A 25,677-nucleotide genomic window follows, 5' to 3' on the forward strand; every position below is an offset into this window, starting at 1 on the left:
AGCCGTCCACCATCTACTGTATAACATCTAAGACATTATATCAGCTTGTCCGGCACCTTTTATCTGTTTCACCATCAATGAGGAACTTTTACAGTGAATAAATAGGAGTGGGCATTCATTTTAATTTTTATTTTTAACTTTCATGTCAAATTATTTGAAGAGTTTTTGTCTAACTTTTACTCTAAGCACTGTAAGATAGTGCCAGGATCCAGCTGTATTGTATCAAATATATATTGTTATACTTTGGACATGGTCAGCACATGATTTATTGCAACACACTAGTATCTATTTATCCCCTGGATTCATTTGTTACAACACACTAACCAACACCGCTTTCCTTCACATCCACACAATCCTTTACTGACACACACCATACAATACACTCATCACATCCATTACCTATTTATTTATTAAATTTTTTTTTTTTTTTTTACTTTATCATTTTTTACCCAGTCCTTGAGAACCAGCCAATACTTTCTCTTTTATATTATTTTCTCCAGTGGTTTGAGGATACCATTTTAGGCTAATTTCTCGGACAATACACTATTTAGATAGATAGAGTACCCCCACCTAGTGTTATTTGATATTATACTCCTATAAATGTATTTTTGTTGTAGTAGTTTATGAGCTGCAGATTACAGAGCACACATGTGCCATGTGCACCAGTATAAGAGGGAGGATCAGAGCAAGTGGCAGCTCAGGAATATTGCAAGGTACAGAGCAAAGACACTTGCACTCTGTGGTCCACAGCTAAGAAAAACTGCTGTTAAGAAACATAAATAAATAAATAAATAACAGTGCTAGATTTAGACTCCCCATTGCTACTTACTGCCCTCAGACAGGGCAGTATGAACCTGATGACAGATTTCCTTTAACCTTCACAAGAGTGATCATTATGCACAAACAAGGGGTTAAAAAGGACTATTTAGAAAGCAGTGCAGTGCTGTTTTGTCTAAGTGCTAGCAGAATGCTTGAGTGTATAGGAAGAGATATTAGCAGTAGAGAGGTAAGTGCTCATGCCGCTTTACAGAGCACTGATGAGACCTCACTTGGGGTATTGTGTGCAGTACTGGAGAAATTATCTCCAGAAGGGTATAGAGAAGAGCTACTAAACTAGTACATGGGTTGCAGGATAAAACGGACCAGGAAATATTAAAGGACCTTAACATGTATAGAAGAGACAGAGGGAACATGATAGGAACTTTTATATACATAAAGGAAATCAACACAGTAAAGGAAGAGAGAATATTTAAAAGGAGAAAAATGACCCCAAGAGGACATACATTAGAGAGGCAAATATTTAAAAGTAATATCAGGAAGTATTCCTTTATCTGGTGACACATTCCATGTTTCTATTTAGTGCTCTCTTACATGCAATGCTTCTGGCTGCGGCTGCCACGTTATTTGCAGACAGCACCTGGACTTGCTGCATTGAACAGTGACTAGTACAGGTGCAAGTGTTAATAGCTGTGGCCCTTGCAATTTACCAACAATTGTGAGTTTCACCTGGTCTTTTCACTGTTTAAAGTAGGAAATCCAGGTGCAGTCTGTAATTAAGGATCACACGCACAGCCACGGCTGGTAGCAGTGCATGTAGGAGTGCCCATGAAGGTAATTTATAGTATTCCCCTGTGAGATGTAGTTAAACCATAGATTTCTGGCTTCAGTGATAATAATTATGTTATTGTATAATAATGATGCCTACATGAGATGGTGACTTTGTGCATCTATTATTAGTATATATGAATCATTAACACTTTTGGTACACTTTCACAGAACCTAAAAAGATTTCTAAAGATGAAAAAAAAACTCAGTTCTGTAACATCTGTACCTATATTAGATATAAAGCTATGACTACTACTTACCTTCCCAGTTTGTCTGCAATCCATCCAACAAAAAAGGAAGACACCAACCCTCCAAGAGAAAACACTGATACAGAGAGTGACCAGTACATGGTAACAGCTGGGGGTACCACATACTCAGTTGTCTCATTCCCATTCTGAACTACAACGTCATCCATCGGTAGATCCAGTACTCTTGCATAATGTCTTTCAATGACCTAGGTGATAGACATTAAAACTATTTAATAATGATAATTGAATTACACAAAATAAACAAATATGGCATACTGACATAAACATGCAAATACTGTTTCCTAGTGGAGGTTGAGGACTCATGAATTATCATTTCCGCCCATCTTTTTGCACTCATCATTCTTCCATCATTATCTCATAATGAGAATGCAAAAACATAATTTAAGAAGATTTTGCTAATTTATTAAAAAGGAAGCACTAAAATTTCACATGAACATAAGTATTTAGAGCCATTACTAAGTCCTTATGTAAAGCCCTTTTGGTAGCAATTATAGTCTTCAGTCTTCTTGGGGCTGATGCCAAAAGGTTTGCACACCTGAATTTAGGGATTTTCTCCCATTCTTTTATGCAGAGCCTCGATACAATAATACTCTTCCTGGTCATGCGTATTGGCTTTTAAGATGCTTGAATAAAAAACATATCTTGTTCACAGAACTCTTCTGCTGGACATTTTCATTTGTTATACATGCTAGATGGGGACCATCGGTGGACAACCATTTTCAGGCCATTCAAGTACAGACATAGCTCTTAGAATGAATCTTAGAAAGTTCATTTTTTGTTTCATCAGACCAGAGAATCTTGTTTCTCACAGTCTGTGAGTCTTTCTATGTAAACTCCATATGGGCTTTCATGTGTCTTTTATTGAGAAGAGGCTTCTTTTTGCCACTAGACTGCTGCTCTGAAGAGGGACCTTCTGGAGACAGGATCTTTGGAGCTTAGTCAGAGTGGCTATTGGGTACTTGGTCATCTCTTCTTCCAATGCCCTTCTCCCCTGATTACTTAGAGTCCTGGTTGTTCCAAACTTTTTTCATGAGAAAACGCTATTGAGGCCACTGTGCTCTTGGGAACGTACAGTTCAGTGCAAAATTTTTGCTAAAAAAAAGTTGTGACTTTTTTTTTGTACCTGTCTCTAGAACTATGTCACCACATGATCCTGTCTCTTAGCTCCGAAGGGAGTCCTTTCCCCCCCTCATGGCTTGTTTTTTTGCACTAATATGCCTGAGCTGTGAGACCTTATATAGACAGCGGTGTTTCTTTCATAACGTGTCCAATCAACTTACCAAAGCAATTTCCAACAGGTGACGCTAATCAAGGTGTAGAAACATCACAAAGATAATTATGAAAAAATGGTAGACCCTCAGTGCTATAGTTCAAGTGTCATAGCAAAGGGTCTGAATTCTTATGTCCATGGGAAATTTAAGTTTTATCATTTTTATAAAATTTGTAAAAATTTCTAGCATTTAGTTTTTACTTTTTCATCATGGTGTATTAAAGGGATACCATGCCCCTAGACATCTTATCCCCTATCCAAAAGATCGCTGGGGACCCCACGATCTCCATGCTGCACGCGGCGTTCATTTAGAGCGTCGGGTGCAGCGCCGGAGGCTCATGACATCACGGCCATGCCCCACTGGTGAAGTCACGGCCATGCCCCCTCAATGCAAGTCTATGGTAGGGGACGCCTCCCATAGACTTGCATTGAGGGGGCATGGCCGTGATGGCACGAGTGTGGCGTGGCCATAACGTCACAAGCCTCCGCCCACATCACAAGTAATCTATGCACCAGATGTCTGGGGTGCCGCAGCCAAGATTGCGGGGGTCCCCAGCAGCGGAACTCCCGCAATCAGACATCTTATCCCCTATCCAAAGGATAATAAGTACAAATAAGATTTTAGCACACGGAGCAAAATAACAAAATGTGAAAAACTGAAAAGGTCTGAACACTTTCCAAATGCATTGTAGATAGAAGATATAGTAAACACTTTAGTTAAGAAAATCAAACCTGCTGTCTTATTTCATGTATTGCAACCACATTCATTGATCTCTGTGATGTTTGACTGTACTTGCCCATTTGCTTTATCATCATTCACTCATCTGTATGCACAATGGGGGAGATTTATCAAAACCTGTCCAGAGGAAAAGTTCTCCAGTTGCCCATAGCAACCAATCAGATCATTTCTTTCATTTCTCACAGGCCTCTTTAAAAATGAAAGAAGCGAGCTGATTGGTTGCTATGGGCAACTGCACCACTCTTCCTGTGCACAGGTTTTGATAAATCTTCCCCAATGTGTATCTTATACCAATCTAGGTGACAAAGACTAAGGGGGATTTATCAAAACCTATGTAGAGGGAGAGTGGTGCAGTATAGCTTCTTTTATTTTTCAGAATTTTTTTTGTAAATGAAACAAGCGATATGATTGGTTGTAATGGGCAACTGCACCACTCTTCCTTTACACAGATTTTGATAAATCTTCCCCTAACTCTTTTAGAAACTGTTGGCATATTTCTATCAATCTAATATTTAGGCTGCTTTGTCATCTTTCTATTTTTGCATAATGGTGGTGTTGATGAGTTCATAAGAAGATCTAAATTCTACATCTTCACTCTTTATGCATGATGTCCATCAGAAATCTGCCTGTCCATAGGACTCAGCGCAGCAGGGCTCAAATCCTGTACTTTCTATGAGATAATAGAAAGATCACTCAATTACTATGTTCAGCAACATGATCCATCTTTATGGACAGACTATCAGCCTTGAGATTGATTAGTCAGACTAATGCATTAAATGTTGTCATTATGATAATGAATGCCCTTTGACATGATCAGAATGACAACTGAAATAAAGACTTTACCTCTTTTACTCTATGATTCTTCCTATGAACTGCCAGTTAAATAGAAAATATAGATATATAAAAATCAAAATATTATTACTTTATAAATATAGCTTCAGTCGTCTCTTTCGTGTGTCATACTAGCCATAAGCTTGATGACTATCAGCGCCACTATTCCTTCCGAGCTGTGCAGTAATACAGCCACATAGCTTAGAAGAAAAGGCTGCTCCCCTGCAGACTTTCTGAGATCATTGTGACTGTACATCTATGAATGAATATTACTTTTTCCTCTTAGAATTTACCTCTATGACCAGTGCAGGAAGGAGACGGGAGGCTGAATGAGCAGTGTTCAGCCTCCTGTTACAGCCAGGAAAATGCTAAAACCTGGATTGGTAAGTAACCCTCTGGACCCCAAGTATCTAGAGTTAAAGGGTACCTCTCATCAAAAAAACTTTTGATATATTATAGATTAATGTATGCAGAATAACTTTACAATTGCATGTTATTAAAAAATATGCTTCTTTCTATTTAATTTTCCACTTTGAAGAAATGACCACTAGGGGTCTCCCTACCAGTCCTGGCAGCAAGCATTTCAGACTCATGCTGGAGTCCTAAACACTACGAGCTGCCAGTCTGCTTTGTTCACAAAGGAGAACACTCAGAGCTGCCAGCCTGCTTTGTTCACAGCCTGTTTGGCTGTGAACAAAGCAGGCTGGCAGCTCTGAGTGTTTAGGACTCCAGGATGAGTCAGAAATGCTTGCTGACAGGACTGATCGGGAAAAATACAATAGAAAGAAGCATATTTTTCATTAACATGCTATTGGAAAGTTATTCAACATTCATTAATCTAAAATATATCAAAAGTGTATTTGATGAGAGGTACCCTTTAACTCCTTCTCTGTCCTCCATTTTACAATGTAATTGCCCTAGACCAGCAGAGATACAGTCATGATCCACTTTGCTCTGTATTTCTGGCTGCTTCTATGGATTAGGGGGCTGCATGTTTATATCTACGTGATGTTGTTCTGTGTCTATGTTCCTAACTGCCCTGCCCACTAGGCTTAGAAGGCCTGGATGGAACATTTGTTATCACCAATAAACGTATATAAAATGTCACCTTTTAATAGTTCTCTGCAGTGTTGTATATATTTTGACAAAATATTGCAGTGTCACAATAAATAACAGATAGATTGTAGCATTAGAATTCATGATTTTGTTTTACCTTTTGTGGTGCATTAATAACTCCAATACCATATCCATATTGCAGAGAGCCCAGCACAGCCGTGAACACAGCCAAAATCAGAGTTCCGGTCAGGTTCTAGAGAAGTGAAAGAACATACATTGAAGTACTGGGTATTTATTGTTCATTCATTGTTATCTTCCTAAAACATGTAACCACATGTAACCCTGATCTCAGCACACATCTCCATTGTTTGGTAATGACCCTTTATTGTTCTTTTATTTATTTTTATTTGGATACAGACTTTAGCTGTGTTTAACAATGGAACACGTGTGCACAAAATTCCACAATACAGTTTGTGAGATATTTTATTTTTGTTTAGAAAAAGCCAGGAGTAGATCCTAGAGACAAGTAGGCTTGTTTGTCTGCTTTTTTTTAGCCAGCCTTTTTCAGAATAACACTGTACCAACAGAGTACTATGTGTACAAAGCCTGAAAGCCATAAACACGAGGAAGAATTACATGAAAAATCTAAATAACATTTTAACCCCTCAAGGACACAGCCCATTTTGGCCTTAAGGACGAAGCCAATTTTATTTTAGCGTTTTTGTTTTTTCCTCCTCCCGTTCTAAAATCCATAACTCTTTTATATTTCCATTCACAATATTGCAAATTTGTGGGGGGGGGGGGGGGGGGGGGGGGTGATATTCGTTTTCATGCTGCACACTTTATGGTTAAAAGGACATGTTTTCTTTATTTTATAGGTCAATACGGTTACCCATAATACCCATGGTTACATACTTTTCTATTATTGTACTGCTTTTAAAAAATCTCAAACTTTTTTTTTTTTTTTACAAAATCAGTACATTTAATATTTTTACCACCTCTAACATTCTTATTTTTTTTTGTATACGGGGATGTGTTAGGACTCATTTTTTACAGCATGATCTGTTGTTTTTTTTAGTACCACTTTTGCATATATGTGAATTTTTTATCACTTTTTATAAAAAAAAAAATATTTTTGCAATGCAATGTGACCAAAAAGCTGAAATGTTTTACTTTTTTTTTGCCGCTCACCATACAGGATCATTAACATTATATTTTTATAGTTTGGACATTTACCAAGGCGCCGATACCAAATATGTTCATTATTTATCATTTTTTTACACTTTTTTGATTAAAGTGGGGAAAGGGCTGATTTAAATCTTTATTGGAGAGGGGCTTTTAAAAAAAAAATCCACTTTTTTAAAACTTTTTTTTTTACATTTATTTTACACTGTTTTAGTCCCCATAGAGGACTATTTATAGCAATAATCAGATTGCTAACACTGTTCAGTGCTATGGAAGGCAGATCAGAGCAGATGAGAGCAGAAGACCCGCCATCTTGGCCATTTGCTGCAGATGCAGTGCCGTGTGATTGCTGACGTCCGCCATTACCGGCGGCCCCGGGACCTGCCGTGCATGAAGTGATCGCAGCTCCTGCCCTCGCGTCATAGCCATGCCGTAAATGTTGCTGTGCGCGAAGTTACTCGCTGCAGCGCCATACATTTACGGTGCATGTCCTTAAGGGGTTAATGTCAGAAATATCTTAGTACAAACATTATTATTAAACTAAATATTTCTCTACTATTATTTCTCTAATTTCAGATGCGTGGTGGTACTTCTCTCTTTTGCATCCACTCCTGCCTTTGGTTTAAAAACTACACCAAAAACTACCACAAAAAACAATGGTGACTGATTTCAGCCTTAAGTATTTGCAATACTACATTTAGATCTCCTGTTACTTTGGCTGTCCTATGGTAATTGGCCTTAACAAATGCAATATCAAAAAAAAAAAAAAAATTAAAAAAGGTTGTCCATGTAATAAATGTATGTCAAAAAATGGGAGCAGTGTTCTGCTTTGGCTCAAAACTTCTTGAGCGGGAGACCCCCAATATGATCTGTCTGATAGGGAAAATTTACAGAGCTTGTCATGTGAAGACATCCCTTTTAAGTAGACTTAGGCTGGGTTTCCACTGAGTTTTTTGCAGTGTTTTTTTTTTGTCCATAAAAACTCCAGAAAAAACTCCAGAAAAACTGCCCTGCATTCTTGGCGTTTTTTCTTGCGTTTTTTCTTGCGTGGAAATAGGCTTTATGTGGAAATAGCTTTTTTTTTTTTTTTGCACTTTGGCAAAAAATGCTGTAGGAATGTAAATGAAAAAAGAATGTTTTAAAAAATGTGTTTAATAAAGTGTATTTGTGTTTTTTTTTACTTTTTAACCATTATTTTTTTAATTTTTTCGGTAGTACTACTACTCCCATCATGGAACACACTGTTCCATGATAGGAGTAGTAGTACTTTGACTCACTGTCAGATCGCCCGGCTGTCACATTTGTCAGCCACGGCGATCCTCCTGTATACTGTATAGGCTAGCCGCTCTTCTCTGGTCCCCTGGACTGCCGTATAATTACTAATATTCATATTTCCCGCTGAGATGTGATTGGCCAGAGGGTTCTAGCCAATCACAAATGTCTGGGAAATATGAATATTAGGACATATACGGCAGGGACCTTAGAAGAGCGGCCGGCCGGCTGCATCTATACTTTATACAGGAGGATCACAGCTGATGTCTAGAGTGACATCAGCTGTGATCATTTCTACTACTACTCCCAACATGGAGCACACTGTGCTCCATGATGGGAGCTGTAGTACTTTTACAGATCGCAACAGGTGTCAGAGGTGATGCTTGTTGCGATCTATTAATGCAGTTACTACAGCTCCCATCATGGAGCAGTGTGTGCTCCATGTTGGGGGTAGTAGTAGAAATGATCACAGCTGATGTCACTCTAGACATCAGCTGCGATCATCCTGTTTAAAGTATAGATCCGGCCGGCCGCTCTTCTAAGGTCCCTGCCGTATATGTCCTAATATTCATATTTCCCAGACATTTGTGATTGGCTAGAACCCTCTGGCCAATCACATCTCAGAGGGAAATATGAATATTTGTAAATATACGGCAGTACAGGGGACCAGAGAAGAGCGGCTAGCCTATACAGTATACAGGAGGATCGCCGCGGCTGACATGTGACAGCCGGGCGATCTGACAGTGAGTCAAAGTACTACTACTCCTATCATGGAACAGTGTGTTCCATGCTGGGAGTAGTAGTACTACCTAAAAATGAATAAAAAAGTTAAAGACACTGACATACACTATATTTTTATAATTGTTGGATACATTTTAGTGCCCTGCCCGCCCACATAAATTTCTTACTGTTTCAAAATTAAATAAAATTTCTTTATAAAAAAAATATACATTTCGTTAGATACAATTTTTTCTAACACTTAATTTTTTTTATATTACCCTATGAAATTTAAATAAAAAAGGTATCTCCCTCACTTTTTTGGATCGCTAAAGTCCAAAAAAGATTAAAAACCGCTTGCAAAAACGCCAAAGTTAAAACCCACATAGCATTTTTCTTTGCGTTTTTTCACTCCCATAGACTTCTATGGGGGAAAAACGCAACGTTTTTGCAAAAAAAACGCCAGACCCTCAGCAAGTAGACTTTTTTGAAATCCAGCGTTTTTGACCAAAATTACGTAAAAAAAACGCCAAAAGGATTAAAAAAACGCCGAACTCAAAAACGCCAAGTGGATAAGGGTTTCTGCAGTTTCCTATAGACTTACAGCTAACATCTGGCCGCAGCGTTTTTTCGCCAAAAAAACTCCATGCGGCAAAATTGGGCGTTTTTAACAGCGTTTTTTTCAAAAAAATACTCAGTGGAGACCCGGCCTTAGAGGGATGTTGCAGCAAAAGGTAATTAATCCCCTATCTACAGTATAGGTAATAAGTGTCTATGGGATAAGACTCACCGTGATCTGCTGAATGCACCCTGGCTCTCTCAGAGGAGTGCATGCTGGCGACGGCACATGCTCCATTCATTTCTATAGGAGCACCAGAGTTACCCGAGTACAGCACTCTGGTCTCTTGGACCCGGAGCCCGTTCAGGAGATTGCGGGGACATGCAGTGGTCGGACCCCTCTTGATCAGACACTTATCCCCTATCTTGTGGATAGGAGGAAAGTTACTTTTTGCTGCACAATCCCTTTAACCCCTTAAGGACACATGACGTACTGGAATGTCATGTGTCCACTCCCGATCTATAACGTTGGGCCTCTAACAATGGCCGGGACCCGTGGCTAATAGCGCGCGGCACTGATCGCTGTGCCGCGCGCTATTAACCCTTTAGACGCGGTGTTCAAAGTTGAACGCCGCGTCTAAAGTGAAACCGAAAGCATGCCGGTTAGCTCAGTGGGCCGTTCAGGAAAGCCGCGGCGAAATCGCAGCATCCCGAACAGCTTACAGGACAGCGGGAGGGCCCCTACCTGCCTCCTCGCTGTCCGATCGCCGAATGACTGCTCAGTGCCTGAGATCCAGGCATGAGCAGTCATGCGGCAGAATCATCGATCCCTGGTTTCTTATGAGAAACCAGTGATCAATAATAAAGATCAGTATGTGCAGTGTTATAGGTCCCTATGGGAGCTATAACACTGCAAAGAAAAGTGCAAAAAAAAAGTGAATAAAGATCATTTAACCCCTCCCCTATTAAAAGTTTGAATCACCCCCCCTTTTCCCATAAAAAAAAACACAGTGTAAATAAAAATAAACATATATGGTATTGCCGCATGCGTAAATGTCCGAATTATAAAAATATATCGTTAATTAAACCGCACGGTCAATGGCGTGCGCGCAAAAAAATTCCAAAGTCCAAAATTGTGCATTTTTGGTAACTTTTTATATCATGAAAAAATGAATAAAAAGCGATCAATAAGTCCTATCAATGCAAAAATGGTACCATTAAAAACTTCAGATCACGGCGCAAAAAATGAGCCCTCATACCGCCCCATACACGGAAAAATAAAAAAGTTATATGGGTCAGAAATGACAATTTTAAACGTATAAATTTTCCTGCATGAAGTTATGATTTTTTCCAGAAGTACGACAAAATCAAACCTATATAAGTAGGGTATCATTTTAACCGTATGGACCTACAGAATAAATATCAGGTGTCATTTTTACCGAAAAATGTACTGCATAGAAACGGAAGCCCCCAAAAGTAACAAAATGGCATTTTTTTTTTCAATTTTTTTTTCCGTTGCACCGTAGATTTTTGAGCACAATGACTGATGTCATTACAAAGTAGAATTGGTGGCGCAAAAAATAAGCCATAATATGGATTTTTAGGTGCAAAATTGAAAGAGTTATGATTTTTTAAAGGCAAGGAGCAAAAAACGAAAATGCAAAAACGGAAACCCCCCCGTTCCTTAAGGGGTTAAGGCCTTTTTATGTAAGTTGATTATTGGGTGAATGAGCATTTCAAGGAATTCTCGATAATCGGCCTGTGTAAAAGGGCCATCATTTGGCTGTTTGTTCCTTGGGTGCTCGCTTCTTTTGTGCAGCTAATAAAATCACCATTATCTGGCACACAATGCCTTGTGTTTGTGCGACCCAACTGCACGATTAACAGAGCTGTGTAAGGTCTCTGTAAACAAGTGATGGTCACAGAGATTGGCACACCTTATCCTTCCCCAGTCGGCAGGTCCTAAGGCTTCTTGCACCCAGCACTAATGATATATCTACTCACAAGATCTACTCAAGGTGCCATATAGAGTTGGAAACATAACCTGCACATATAGCATAACAGGAAGATTTGTTTAATATTTTAGCTGATTCACAGGCATATGTATGATAAAGGCTGTGTGGACCAGCCAAAACGTGGAATAAAAAGTTGAAGCCGATTTACATCTTGTCTGTGTGCTATGACTGAATCTTCCTGTTTTTTACAGGTTAATCCTGAATGTGGTCAAGACATACCAAGCCTTCCAGTTGACTTGTACCTGGGATCTCCAAAAAAGGTGCTGTCTACAGCCTTTTGTTTTAAATATCTGTATGTATGTCAGCCAATGGAAGAGGCCACAATTTATTATGATGGATTGGTGTGGAATAAGACAGAAAAAATGTATGTACTTCCATGGGTGACCTATTATGGCTATTAACAAAATAGAGAAAAAAATATGGCTGTGTGCACAAGTCCTAAAGCTAGACAGACATATGATAGCTGTTAGCCAGGAGCATGATTATTGTTATAGGGAAAGAATCATTATATGGGAGAATCATTCCTTAGACACTGTTGGTAACACTTAGGGAACAGTCAGACTATCCTACATTATATATATTGTTGTTGGATCCACTAACACTTTTTGTGTATGGCCAGCTCTAGACCATAATCCTATCCATGGACTGGCTTATTTATATCCTTTAGCCAATATTTATCTCACATTCCCTAGTTAATACAAGGGTCTAATACACCAAATATATCCGCTAGGATAAAGGATCAGCTTCCAGACACAACTGGTGCCGACTATCTTCAGGAGTAGAATAGATAAGCAAAAATCCATTCTTTTTCTGGTGAAATGTGGGAAGTCTGGAAGTTTCTATTAAATTAAAATATCTACTAAATATAAGGGTGAACTGGGCAGAAAAAGATATTCTTCAGATTATTCCGAGCTTGTACAGTATCCAGCTTCTCACATTCCTGCATTCTAGAATTTCCAGCCAGGCTGGGTTTTTGACAAATGTTTGGGTGTGATAGCTGAGGTAGATTGGGCTCCTCTTTGATAAGAATGATTAGATAACAGATGAGGATGTCTGGTCACATTTTAATAGAAATAAATTTTTACACTGAACATTACCCTAGTTATCATGAAAACCCAAAAAGCATATTTCCTTTTCCAAATAATTCAGCATTGAAATATGTTTACAGATCCTTCTACAGATCCTGTTTTTCAACCAGTTCTGCAATACAGAACTGCATTCACAAATCTGCAGGCCGCAGAGCTGAAATCTCTCAGCATTCCGTCTGATCCCCCTTAGGATCTATTCAAACGGGCGTAATTTCCACCGACAGAAATCATCACAAAAGCACTATTTGTAGTACATTTCATATTACCATACAGACTTAAATAACACATTAGGCAACTCAAACAAACGCCAAAAAGCCATGTAAAAGTTTTTTTCTGTGTGGAAAATACTGTCTGAAACCACCCTAAGTATGGTGTTGTTTTTACAGAATGCACATGAATGTCTATGGGTCTATTTAGAGCAAGAGAGCAGTCACGGAAATTACAATGTATTTACAAAATAAATAAATAAATGTTTATGCTATGTTGATTCCTTAGATAGAAAAACTGTGAAATGGGGTGAATGGTAAACTAGAACTTTAACCCCTTAAGGACCAATGACGTACGCATACTTCCTAGCTACCTGGTAGTTAAGGACCAAGGATGTACGCGTTCGTCCGAGGGAATTTCGATATCGATCAGCAGGCACCCCGCACAAATGCCCGGGGGGTCTTCAGAATTCACACCAGCGATTTGCAGCGATTTCAGTGATGCGGGTCACGTGTGACCTGCTAACCCGGAGATACATGATGATCAGGGGTGTAGAACACACCCCGAATCACCTCCTGTATCTATGGGGAGGTGGCAATTTTGTCACCCCCCCCCCAGGAGCGCTGCTATTGGCCAGACGTCCAATAGCAGCCAGCAGGGGAGGGGTTAATGACCTCTTCTCGCAGCTCTGCCAGCTTACTGAGTTCAGTCAGCGGGCAGAGCTGCAAGAAGGAGCCAGGGACCTCCCCTCAGCCGAGATCGGAGCCCTTCAGGGAAGAAGACCCCTTCTTAGAGCAGGTAGAGTATACAATAAAGGGACAGGTAGGAGTGGGGAAAAAAAAGTTAAAAAAAGGTTCCCCCCATATAACGGTGTGTCACACCAAGCACACACTACATACTTCCCCGACCACCCCCCCCCCCCTCCCCCTGAACCTGTCTGGAGACCCCCAGAGGCTTATCAGCCACAGATTCCTGAGTTTGTTGGTGACTCAGGAATCCGGATTGACAATGCTGGATTCACTGAAATTGACTATTATAGTTATTTTTTCAGTGACAGCTTTTTCATTTCATCGCCCACCACCCAGATTAACTTTTGGCCAGGCCCAATGAATGGTATGCCATTGATGCAGCAGAAATGAAGACATTTTGGGGCCTCGTGCTGCATATGGGCCTGGTAAAAAAAAACAGTGTCAGACAGTACCCAGTGTCAGACAGTACATCCTATACCAGACCCTGCTTTACAGTATGGTCATGACACGGAGGCGGTTCAAGGCCATACGGAAATGCCTGCATTATGCAGATAATGTGGCATGTCCCCCCTCCCCCTCCGAGGTGATCCCGCCTATGACCGGCTTTACAAAGTGAGGCCGGTCATAGATAATTTTGGGGCCAATTTTTGTGAGTCTCTTATCAGTTTTAAGGGGAGACTCATCTTCCGCCAGTATATTCCCTCGAAGCGGATGCAGTATGGCATAAAGCTCTACTAACTTTGTGAGAGTACCTCCGGGTACACTTGCAAGTTTAGAGTACCGTATTTATCGGCGTATAACATGCACCCCCATTTTAACAGGGAAATTTTAGTAAAAAAAAAAAAAAAAAGGAAAATAAATTAATGAATTACTTGGACTAAATGTCACATCATCCCTCCAACTTTGATTTCTTCTGCACCTCCATTTGGTCCCGTCCCCTCCAGTGCCACATCATTCCTTCCCTTTTATCAGTCCCTGTGCCACATTTACCCCTCTCATCGCCACCCCCATGTCTCATCATCCCCCCATGAAATTAAAAGTGACGTCTCTGATGCCGCGCAGAGAAGCAGGCAGAGGACGTCACTCATCTGCTTCACTGACCGCAGCTCACAAGACCCGCTGCCTGACCTGGCCTGCCGAAGCGCAGCCAGGTAAGGAAAATAAAAAAAACTATGAAAAGCAGGGAAAAAGGGGAAGGATGAGGGAGGTAAGAAAAATTAAAAGCAGAGTGGGGAGGAGACGCCGCTGGTCACTGATTTAAAGTGGCCGCGGCCGTGCTGCTAATACTTAACAAGCAGCCGCTGCTGCGGCCGCTTTTAATCAGTGACCAGAAGATTTATCGTCGTATAACACGTAGGCAGGCTTTTTGCCTTAAATTTAAGTTTTAAAAGTGTGTGTTATACGCCGATAAATACGGTATATGAGGGAAGAGATTCCCGTATTGAATCCCTAGAATGTTCCCCCACTCTGGGTGTTAGCGGGAAAATCGCTTGGGACCTTGTGCACCCATTGCTGGATAAGGGTTACCACGTGTACGTGGACAACTTTTATACCAGCATCCCTCTGTTCACATCCCTTGCCAGATCCACATCTGTTTGTGGGACCGTGCGGAAGAACGAGAGAGGCCTCCCTCTAAATTTGATCCAGACACCTATGCCCAAGGGTGAGTCCCGTGCCCTAACTCATGATAACCTGTTGCTGGTCAGGTATAAGGATAAGAGGGATGTCCTTATGTTGACAACAATTCATGGTAACGGCAGCTCACCTGTCCCTCTGTGAGGTACCACAACAACGGTCCTCAAGCCCGATTGTATTCTGGACAACAATCAGTATATGGGGGGGGGGGGGGGAGTTGATCTCTCTGATCAAGTCCTCAAGCCATACATGGCCTTCCGGAAAACACGGATATGGGGCAAAAAAGTTGCGGTCTACTTGGTACAGGTTGCCATGTACAACTCTTTTGTACTGTACCAGAACGCTGGCAACACAGGGATATACCTTCAGTTCCAAGAAGAAGTCCTAAATGTCCTGATCTTTGCTGACCGGGAAAGAGCAGGCTGGAGTTCCCAAGAAACTGGAGTTATAGGTGCCAGGATCGTCCCAGGCCAACACTTTCTAGGTGAAGTCCCCCACACTGGAAAGAAGGGACGATCCCAGAAAAGATGCAGAGTGTGTTACAAGAGGGGGATACGGAAGGACACCACTTCTCAATGTGACACTTGCCCCGATCATCCGGGCCTCTGCATTAAAGATTGCTTCAGGGAGTATCACACTTCCATGCAGTACTACATTTTCCCTCTTCATTTTAATTTTCCATAATTTGACCCCAATGCACCAAGTCCAGAGTATATTCCAAGTTTTAACCCCATAAAACCACTAAATTGCCCCAAAAACTCTTTTTATTAAAAAAAAAAAAAAAAAATTAAATAAGAACTCTGGGGGTATTGTTTCCAAAAATGGGTCACTGAGTCACTATCATCAGGGACTTTTTTATGTTGCCTCAAATGCGCTGCGCTCTCTTTCCACCTGAGCGGGCATTTGAGGCAACAGGTTAGGGATGGCCACACACATCACATTCCCAGAATGATGATTCAGAGCATAGGGTTTGGGGTGGGCAATTTTTTTTTAGTTTTGGCTATGCTCTGGGTCATCATTCTGGGAACATAACCTGTTTTACAATTTTACATCCTACTGTACCCCTTGTTAGTAATTTACCCCATGTAACGCTCCTTTAGAGGGGGGTCCCACTGTTCTGGCTCCATAGGCAGCTATGCAGAAGCTAAAGACCCCTGACTGCGCTCCTGCTCCTCCGAGACTTGGTGTGTACCCGCAGGTATGTCCTTACTCCAAATAAATGTATTTACAAATTTATGGTGACATTTTCTCCTAATACCACTTGTGAAAATTAGAAATTTGGGGTAACCCCAGCATTTTAGTGTACAAAATCAAATTTTTCCTTTTCACATCCTACTTTAATGAACATTTATTAAACACATGTGGGGTGTTAAGGCTCACTGTACCCCTTGTTCCGTTCCTTGAGGGGTGTAGTTTCCAAAATAGGGTGTGTTTGTTTTTTTCTGTCCTGGCACCATAGAGGCTTCTTAAATGTGACATGCCCCCAAAAACCATTTCAGAAAAACTCACTCTCCAAAATCCCATTGACGCTCCTTCCCTTCTGAGCCCTCTACTGCACCTGCTGAACACTTGAAATTTTGAGAGGATATTTCTCCTTTTAAAAATTCAAAAACTGGGTCTACAAGAACATGCGAGTGTAAAAAATGCAGATTTTTATTTTTCTCCTCCACTTTGCTGCTATTCCTGTGAAACACCTAAAGGTTTAACACACTTACTGAATGTCATTTTGAATACTTTGAGGGGTGCAGTTTTTATAATGGGGTCATTTATGGGGTATTTCTAATAAGAAAGCTCTTCAAATCCACTTCAAACCTAAACTGGTCCATGAAAAATTCTGATTTAGAAAATTTAGTGAAAAATTGGAAAATTGCTACTGAACTTTGAAGCCCTCTGATGTCTTCCAAATGTAAAAACATGTTAACTTTATGATGCAAACATAAAGTAGACATATTGTATTTGTGAATTAACATATAATGTATTTGGTATGTCTATTTTCCTTACAAGCAGAGAGCTTCAAAGTTATGAAAATGCAAAATGTAACATTTTTTCATCAAATTTTTGAATTTTTCACCAAGAAATTATGCAAGTATCGACAAAATTTTACCACTAACATAAAGTAGAATATGTCACAAAAAAACTAGCTCGGTATCAGAATGAAAGGTAAAAGCATCCCAGAGTTATTAATGCATAAATTGACAGTGGTCAGATGTGCAAAAAACACTCTGGTCCTACAGTGAAAATTGGCATGGTCCTTAAGGGGTTAAAGGGGTACTCTGGTGAAAAAATATTTTTTTTAATCAACTGGTGCCAGAACGTTAAATCACTCCACAAGAAGTTCTTTTCCTTTTAAATTTATTTTCTGTCTGACCGCAGTGCTCCCTGCTGACACCTCTGTCTGTCTCAAGAACTGCCAAGAGCAGGAGAAAATCCCCATAGGAAACCTATCCTGCTCTGGACAGTTCCGGAGACAGAAATAGGTGTCAGCAGAGACCAAAAAAAGACAAAAAAGAGATGTGAATAAAAAAAATAAAAAAATAAAATAACATTAATGCTTATGAAGAAATATAAAATCCCATCCCTTCCCCAATATCGCGCCACACCCCTACCCCTTAATTCCCTGGTTGAACTTGATGGACATATGTCTTTTTTCGACCGTACTAACTATGTAACTATGTAAAATAAAAAAAAAGAATGCGGTTTCCTGTCCGGACCTAAAACCGTAGTATACTATGGTTTTAGGTCCGGTCACAAAACCGGATCCAGGTCAAAAATGAGCCAACCGGAGTCACAGTTTGACTCCGGTTGGCTCATTAAAGTAAATGGATTTCAGCGCTGGTCCGGCTGGGGTACAGGAGAGCCCGGTTTGCCCCTCCCCCAGCCGGATCCTGCACCCGTAATGTAAAAACGAGATGTGAATGCAGCCTTAGAAAATGATCTTTAAAATCTAACATTTCTCATGGCTAATAGCTGGTATGTGACATAAATCACAGTTGAATAACATGGTTGTGGATGGTTGCTTCATCTTTCTATGGATTATGAATATGGTGGTTCAGTCACTCCATATAACAGTGTTACATCTCTGAAGTAAAGCTGATCTACTTATATCAGTCTTCTTTATGGACAAAGGTGACCATATCAGGTAATGGGGTCAAAGGTATGAACAAAGACTGTGTGTGCACATACCTGTGCTGGGAGCAACACATGCTTTATACCACTTGAAAAGTGGACACAGTGCAAATAGAGTCAAGGATTTCACAAATTAGGGCTTAAAGGGGTACTACGGTGAAAAACATGTTTTTTTTTAATCAACTAGTGCCAGAATGTTAAACAGATTTGTAAATGAATTCTATTTCAAAATCTCAATCCTTCCAGTACTTATCAGCTGCCATATGCTCCAGAGGAAGTTATTTTTTTTTTATTTTTATTCACAGCTTGTTTTTACATTTCGGGTGCCGGTTCCAGCTGGGGGAGGGGCAAATTGGGCTCTCCCGTACCCCAGCCGGATCCGGCACCCGTAACGTAAAAACGAGATGTGAATGCAGCCTAAGCCATGTAAGCCTCTCTATATTACTAATAAATTACTAATAAAAAAAAATTTGTAAATGCAATCCAAGGAGAAAGACCAGATTGATAAGACCTATTGCCTTTTTTTATGTTTGCCAAAGTGGGGTAATATCTAGTTACCTGTTATGCAATTTGTAAATATTTAGGCAGCATTTAGCCTCATTCATGCACTCATATTTCAGATCCATATTGTATACATCTGTGATAAAACCTTCATATCCTGTTATGGCCTTCAGTTTTTTTATTTTTTTTGTAGCACATGAAGTCATATAAAAAAAATCTATGGGCTCACAGTAGGGCCTTGGGTATAATCCTTTAGGGGTAAATAACAAATAAACCTTTTTAAAATTAATTTTTCATGTATCCAAGAGCATACTAATAATGATCATCTTTTACCAGTGCAAGAAAAGTTTCCTTTTCTATCAATGCTATGAAAAGCGATCATTCCTCATGGACTATGTAATGGTACCCAACACAGGTGTCAATATTTTGTCCAAGCCTTTGCTTCCAATTCTCTACCCAATATACACATTAGGGGAGATTTATCAAAACCTGTGCAAAGGAAAAGTTGCCCATAGCAACCAATCAGATTGCTTCTTTAATTTTTAAAGACACCTCTGAAAAATGATATAAGCGATCGGATTGGTTGCTATGGGTAGCTTTTCCTCTGCACAGGGTTTGATAAATCTCCCCCATTATCTTGAATGATGTTATCTTCAATAACGATGTTACAATAAATATAAATAAACAAAGCACATACTCCCTTCGTATTACACTAGTGCTGTTGGAATGACAAGACAAGAACTACAATAGATATCATAATTAATATTGATTTCATAATAATAGTATCAGAATCGTCATTTTCTAAAAAAAAAAATTGTCATTGACACCAGGATGTGATGGTTCATGAAAATCATTTCAGTTCTTCAAACATTTAGAATTTCCCTAACTTACAAAAGTACAGGGAACCATTTGGAGCTTCAATGCCCATATTGTGTTTTCAAATAACAAGGTAAAAGCATATTACTAGCAAAATACACACTTATTTAAATATAAATTATATATACAATATATATAAAACTGTTTATCAATGATTAGAATGAATTACACTGAATTACAAGCCTCCTGGAGAGAGCAGTAATAAGCCTTACATGTGGAAGTCAGCCAGGTCATAAACCTGCTAACTTGTTGTGTCATTAGAAATAGTGCTTATCCCAGAAAAATATGTACTTGTAGCAGAGGGCCTGGCAGCTGTTCAGAGCAGAGGTTAGTGTTATACAGGTGCTTCTCTCCTATGTGTCTGAAGGATTCTTCCTTAAAGGGGTACTCCGGCCCTAAGACATCTTATCCCATATCCAATGGATAGGGGATAAGATGTCTGATCGCGGGGGTCCCGCCGCTGGGGACCCCCGCAATCTCTCATGCAGTACCCACTTGTCTCAGCTGCACAAAAGGATGTTCGCTCTGTGTCTGAAGACACACGACCACGGGGCCGGAGTATCATGATGTCACGACTCCGCCCCCTTGTGATGGTGGGTGCTGCATGAGAGATTGCCGGGGTCCCCAGCGGCGGGACCCCCGCGATCAGATATCTTATCTCCTATCCTTTGGATAGGGGATAGGATGCCTTAGCGCCGGAGTACCCGTTTAAATTAAGTGATCACTTCTGTCACATTGGTAAATAGATTTTTAACCTCTAATGTTTTTTGTCACCATATTTAAAGGGTTTGTGAATTTGGACACTTGTGTAAAGCTCATTCATTTTGGCCTTTGGAAGTGAAAAGATAGAGAGAGAGAGAGAAAGAGAGAGATAGATAGATATAGAGATAGAGAGATAGATAGAGAGATAGATAGAGAGATAGAGAAACAATGCTTAGTTTACTTTCATTGTATAGTAATCTATGTAATCTGGAGGGATTTCCATTGCAGATATACTGTACACATATAAATGTGCATGTGTAAACACTGTGCTGCATGTGTGAAAATGCAAATGTGTAACACCATTATCTGGAGTCTTTTTAATTTCCCTATCTTTAGATGTTATTACCATTACACAACTAATATAAATGTCTATAGCAGATACAAAGTGCTTAGTTTACTGGAGAATGACAACAGAATGACTCCATTGTCTTGTTTATTGTCCTTTGGAACTAAATTGCTTTAGAGCTTAATAGTTGCTGTCAGATGTGCTGGTAATAAAGCAGAGCCACCTACGGCGTCATATTTTGCATGGCAACCAAACAGAGGGATTCATGAAAAGCTATTCCGCTGCAGGTAGATGATGAGGATGATAAGGATGACAATACGTTTACTTTATTAGGGTACAAATATTTATGATATAGTGATTGAATATTCCTTACAAGTTTCCACCCTATATAACATAATAGTAAATCAAGCACAGGATGGCTAAAGTACAAATTCTGCAGCCTTTCCCGATAATGCACGTTAAACAATACATCAAATAAACACATTGCTAAATTGTGTCATTGCTGATGTTTGTCTATTCAACATTTATGCATTTTTTCCCACACATGTACTATGGTGTATGAGCTTTATATTTACAGAGAGGACAGTAAATTATTAAAGCACCACAGTAACAAGTGCTGCTTAGGAACCAAATTCAACAGATTTCCCAAGATACATAATATAGATACATAATATGGATCTAAGAATATTCATTCCCTTTACATTTATCTTTTTACAGTAATATATAGAAAGGAACAATACCTTCTGGTTTTGCGGTTTCCTGTCCATTGTTGCCTAGTCCAGTGAGCTCCAAGAGACTGAATACTGTCAGTGACCTGTAGTTATATACAGGTAACTCAGAGGGAAGTCTTAGGGGAGGGGGAGTTGTTAAAAAAAACAAGTTGTGAAACACCCTGGGGTCAAAGGGCCCTGCTTACAATCAAAGAAGACTGTCCTGGATTTTACAAAGGAAAAATCAAGTGTCTGTATTTAGTAAAATTTGACAATGTCAGATATTTACATGAATAACCTTTATTGTAATGTACAACTGAACTGAGGCAATGCTATTTAATCATAATGATTATACACGGTAGTCACTACTATAACACAGTCTTAGAAGCCACGAGCTGCATGTTTTCTTATCTAATGGAGTGCAGACTCAGATGCACAGACTTCAAATGTACAGATTTAGGCCCCTTTCCCACTGTTTGTATGCTCCTGCAAATTTGGGCGTCAAACTCCCATTTTTTTTAATGCAGTTTGCCGGACGTAATTTTGCTGGAGCATACCGGCAAATAACAGGTCCTGATGGACCCCATTGTATGCAATAGCAACCGTTATTTTTGGAGAGAAAAGCCGGAGAAAAAGATAGTGCAAACACAATTTTTTCTCTGGCTTTTCACAATCCTAAAATAACAGGCTTCACACTGCAGGAGACAACCGGCAGTGTGAACGTAGCCTTATCAAAGTGCCTCAGGCTGTTTGATAAATCTGACTTCTCTGAAGACTCTAGTGTTAGCATAGACTAACTATTTCAGGGGTTGTCCCATTTCCTCTTTTGCCTTTTTCCGGCCACCTCCGGCCTGTTTGCAGCCGCCTTAGGCAGTTGGAAAAGCTGAAAGCAGCCGAAGCAGGGAAGATATGCAATTGGCGTAACTCCCATTGAGTAGGAATTACACAAACGGCACAACCCCTCCAGCTACACTGTTCATGTACCTCCGGAAGCTATATAATCACTACAGTGGGCCTTATTGTGCCCATACACATTAGATTAAATTTGTCCAGACCCACCAATTTAGACAAGATTGGATCATAATCTAATATATACATGGGCATGATGTTAGGGGAAAGAAGGCGCAGTCATGTTGGACTTCAACATGTCTAATCTCAAAATAAACAATTGCCAACTAACCTAGATAACAATTATTTGTGAATTGATAACAATATTAATAATAATATTTATTTGTATAGCACCAACAGTTATAGCACTGTACACATTGTTTGATTGTACAAAAAAGGATGAATGTTACAATATTACACACTAAATATTCAAACAAGAGGAGTACGGTACCTGCTCGCTAGAGATTACAATCTATGAGGGATGAGATAGGGATGAAAGGTGGAAAGTGCTGAATTTATACAATGGTCCAGCCATGCTAAATAAATAGGGCAGAATACATATGGTGGGTAGGCCAGCCAATTGTTTTAAGGGGTACCCTGCCCTAGACATCTTATCCCCTGTCCAAAGGAAAGGGGATAAGATGTATGATTGCAGGGGTCCCCGCAATCTCTCCTGCAGCACCCCTGTCATCTGGTGCACGGAGCAAGCTTCGCTCCATGCCTGATGACTGGCGATGCAGGGGCCGGAGGATCATGGAGGACAGGGGCAGGATGACAGGGGTACTGCAGGAGAGATTGATGGGACCACTGCGATAAGATGTCTAGGGGCGGAGTACACCTTTAAGGTCAAAAGTGCATAGAGCAAAGGCGAAGGGGCAAGTGAGGGGAGACCAAACTTAGGGAATATCCTATTATTTTATTCATTTATATAGAGCTGACCAATTCAGCAACCAGAAACCAATGTACCGGGAGGAAACCCACACAAACATAAAAACATACAAACTTCGTGCAAATATTGGCCTGGTGTGATTTGAACCCAGGACCCCAGTGAATGGATATGACAAAGTTTAAGACCTGGCAATAAAGCATATAAAGCACATAAACCCTGCTCTTTTTCTTCACTGGTGCATTGATAGCAGGAGATAATTATAATGCACTTTGTAAATTGTTGCTTTATTTGGTCTATTAGGGATGTCACTTCTAATTACTGATCCAGGCAATGAATTCCCAGTGGATGATCACTAGACAGTGGATTAAGATATCATTTAATGAGTACCTGCAGGGTTACAGAATAGCTTTAATATAGCACTGACATCACTAGTATCAATGTAAAAAATCTTGACTTTGTAACCGTCTTCAATACTACATCTGGGTTATTGGTGACCTGGCAGAGGTTTTCCCCAATGAAAAATCACAAACGGGTAATGTGGTCATGTAAAGCCGTATGTTATCGTTTGCCAATTTCTGTTATTTATATAGGGGAACTATATGGTTACTTTAGGTATCCAGACAATTTGAACATTGCAGTTTTGTCAAGCTGTTGTTTAGTATAGCAACTTGTGTTAGAACAAGTAATGGTTCATTTAATATAAAAAATCAATAAGCATCAATGCACAGACTATACCCTTCCTTCTGTGTCTGCAAACTTCTTTAAAAGGGGATATCCAGAAATACTAAAACAGAAACATAACTGAAATAGAAAATCCATCCCATTAAAGGGGTACTCCGGCGTTTAGACATCTTATCCCCTATCCAAGATGCCTGATCGTGGGGGTCCCGCCGCTGGGGACCCCCGTGATCTTGCACGCCGCACCTCGTTAAAATCAGTCCCCGGCGCGCGTTCGCTCCAAGTCTGATTACTTTCGATCACGGGGCCGGAGCCCCCCTCAATGCAAGCCTATGGGAGGGGGCGTGACAGCAGTAATCGACAGTAATCAGACCCAGAGGGAACACGCTCCGGGGACTGATTTTAACGGGGTCATCAGGCATCAGGCATCTTATCCCATATCCTTTGGATAGGGGATAAGATGTCCAAGCACCGGAGTACCCCTTTAAAGTGAAAGAAGCCAAGTTGTATTACCACCTGAGAACAGGGGTGGTGCTTCCTGAATAACCTCTTTAACTAGACTGTAGTCTGCCAAGAAGCTGCATTTCCCTTATAAAATCTTGACACTCAAAGATTTGTTCACATCACTGGATTATCTTGTTTTATGATCTTTACTTCACTGGGAAAATATAACTAGGTATGGCAACAAAAGAACATATAAACATTGAAGAGTACAATGTGTCATGACCAGTAGTGATGAGCGGCAGGGGCCATATTCGAATTTGTGATATTTCGCTATGTTCGTTCTCTTTTTTTTTTTTCATGCAAAAATTCGTAATGAAGTTCGCATGTGCAATTATATCTTTCACCGAAAAGAAGGGAGGGATCAGTGTCCAGTCTGGAAGTGCCGATATTCACATACATATTCGCATAATTTTTTTTTTTTTTTTTTAAACACTAATATACGTCATTACGAATATATATCACTATATTCTAAATATTCACAAAATCACGAAGTGCCGATATTCGTGCAAAAAATTCGCATTTCTAATGCTAATGGCCAGGACAAATTTCATGATAACATTCATTTCTAGTCCAGAATCTCATCTTCACCGTTCCTCCAAACTCTTATACATAGTAACTGTATGTAGTCTCTCATTTTCAAGCTCAGCTGACTGCATTTCAAACATCAATTGCCTATAGTTTCTCTTAACATGGAGAAGCCTCATAATATATACTTACCGTATTTATCGGCGTATAACACGCACTTTTTAGGCTAAAATTTTTAGCCTAAAGTCTATGTGCGTGTTATACGCCCATAAGCCGCTGCAGTTCAATTATTTAAAGTGGGCGATTTAAATCAATGAACTGCAGTGGCTTTGCAGGTGCAGAGACAGCCAGCGCTGCCGGCTTCTCTGCCCCTGCCTGCCCTGGGGTCTAGAGCCCTGCTGCCGGCCCTTCTCTCCCCCTGGCTATCGGCGTTGCTGCCCGTTCTCTCCCCCTGACTATCGATGCAGGCGCCCCATTGCCGGCGCCGATAGCCAGGGGGAGAGAAGCGGCGTCGACAGACAGGGGGAGAGAAGCGGCAGCGGCACCCATTGCCGGCACCGCTGCCCCATTGCCTCCCCCCATCCCTGGTTGCATAATTACCTGTTGCCGGGGTCGGGTCCGTGCTGCTCCAGGCCTCCGGTGTGCGTCCCCTGCGTTGTTGCTATGAACTGCACGGCGCGGCGCACTGACATCATGCGCTGCGCTGTTCAGCGCATAACAACGACGCTGCCTCTTC

The 25,677-nt window shown here is 40.4% G+C and overlaps 1 protein-coding gene and 1 long non-coding RNA gene across 2 annotated transcripts in view; one reads left to right on the plus strand and one right to left on the minus strand.

The window, feature by feature from the left end:
• Nucleotides 1-5,076, plus strand: part of LOC130361759 (uncharacterized) — a 33,522-nt gene extending 28,446 nt beyond the window's left edge. Inside the window, exon 5 of the long non-coding RNA XR_008891140.1 lies at nucleotides 5,001-5,076. This is a non-coding gene — a long non-coding RNA (uncharacterized LOC130361759). The remainder of the gene's footprint in view (nucleotides 1-5,000) is intronic.
• Nucleotides 1-21,534, minus strand: part of SLC2A2 (solute carrier family 2 member 2) — a 76,063-nt gene extending 54,529 nt beyond the window's left edge. The window contains exons 1-3 of the mRNA XM_056565170.1: nucleotides 21,488-21,534; nucleotides 5,928-6,023; nucleotides 1,866-2,059 (exon numbers count right to left, since the gene is read on the minus strand). Of these exons, the coding sequence (XP_056421145.1) occupies nucleotides 1,866-2,059; nucleotides 5,928-6,023; nucleotides 21,488-21,514 (317 nt within the window). The 5' untranslated portion in view covers nucleotides 21,515-21,534. The remainder of the gene's footprint in view (nucleotides 1-1,865; nucleotides 2,060-5,927; nucleotides 6,024-21,487) is intronic.
• Nucleotides 21,535-25,677: the final 4,143 nt, after the last annotated feature.

The sequence above is a fragment of the Hyla sarda genome, chromosome 3, assembly GCF_029499605.1.
Source record: "Hyla sarda isolate aHylSar1 chromosome 3, aHylSar1.hap1, whole genome shotgun sequence".
In the NCBI taxonomy this organism is placed as follows: Eukaryota; Metazoa; Chordata; class Amphibia; order Anura; family Hylidae; genus Hyla; species Hyla sarda.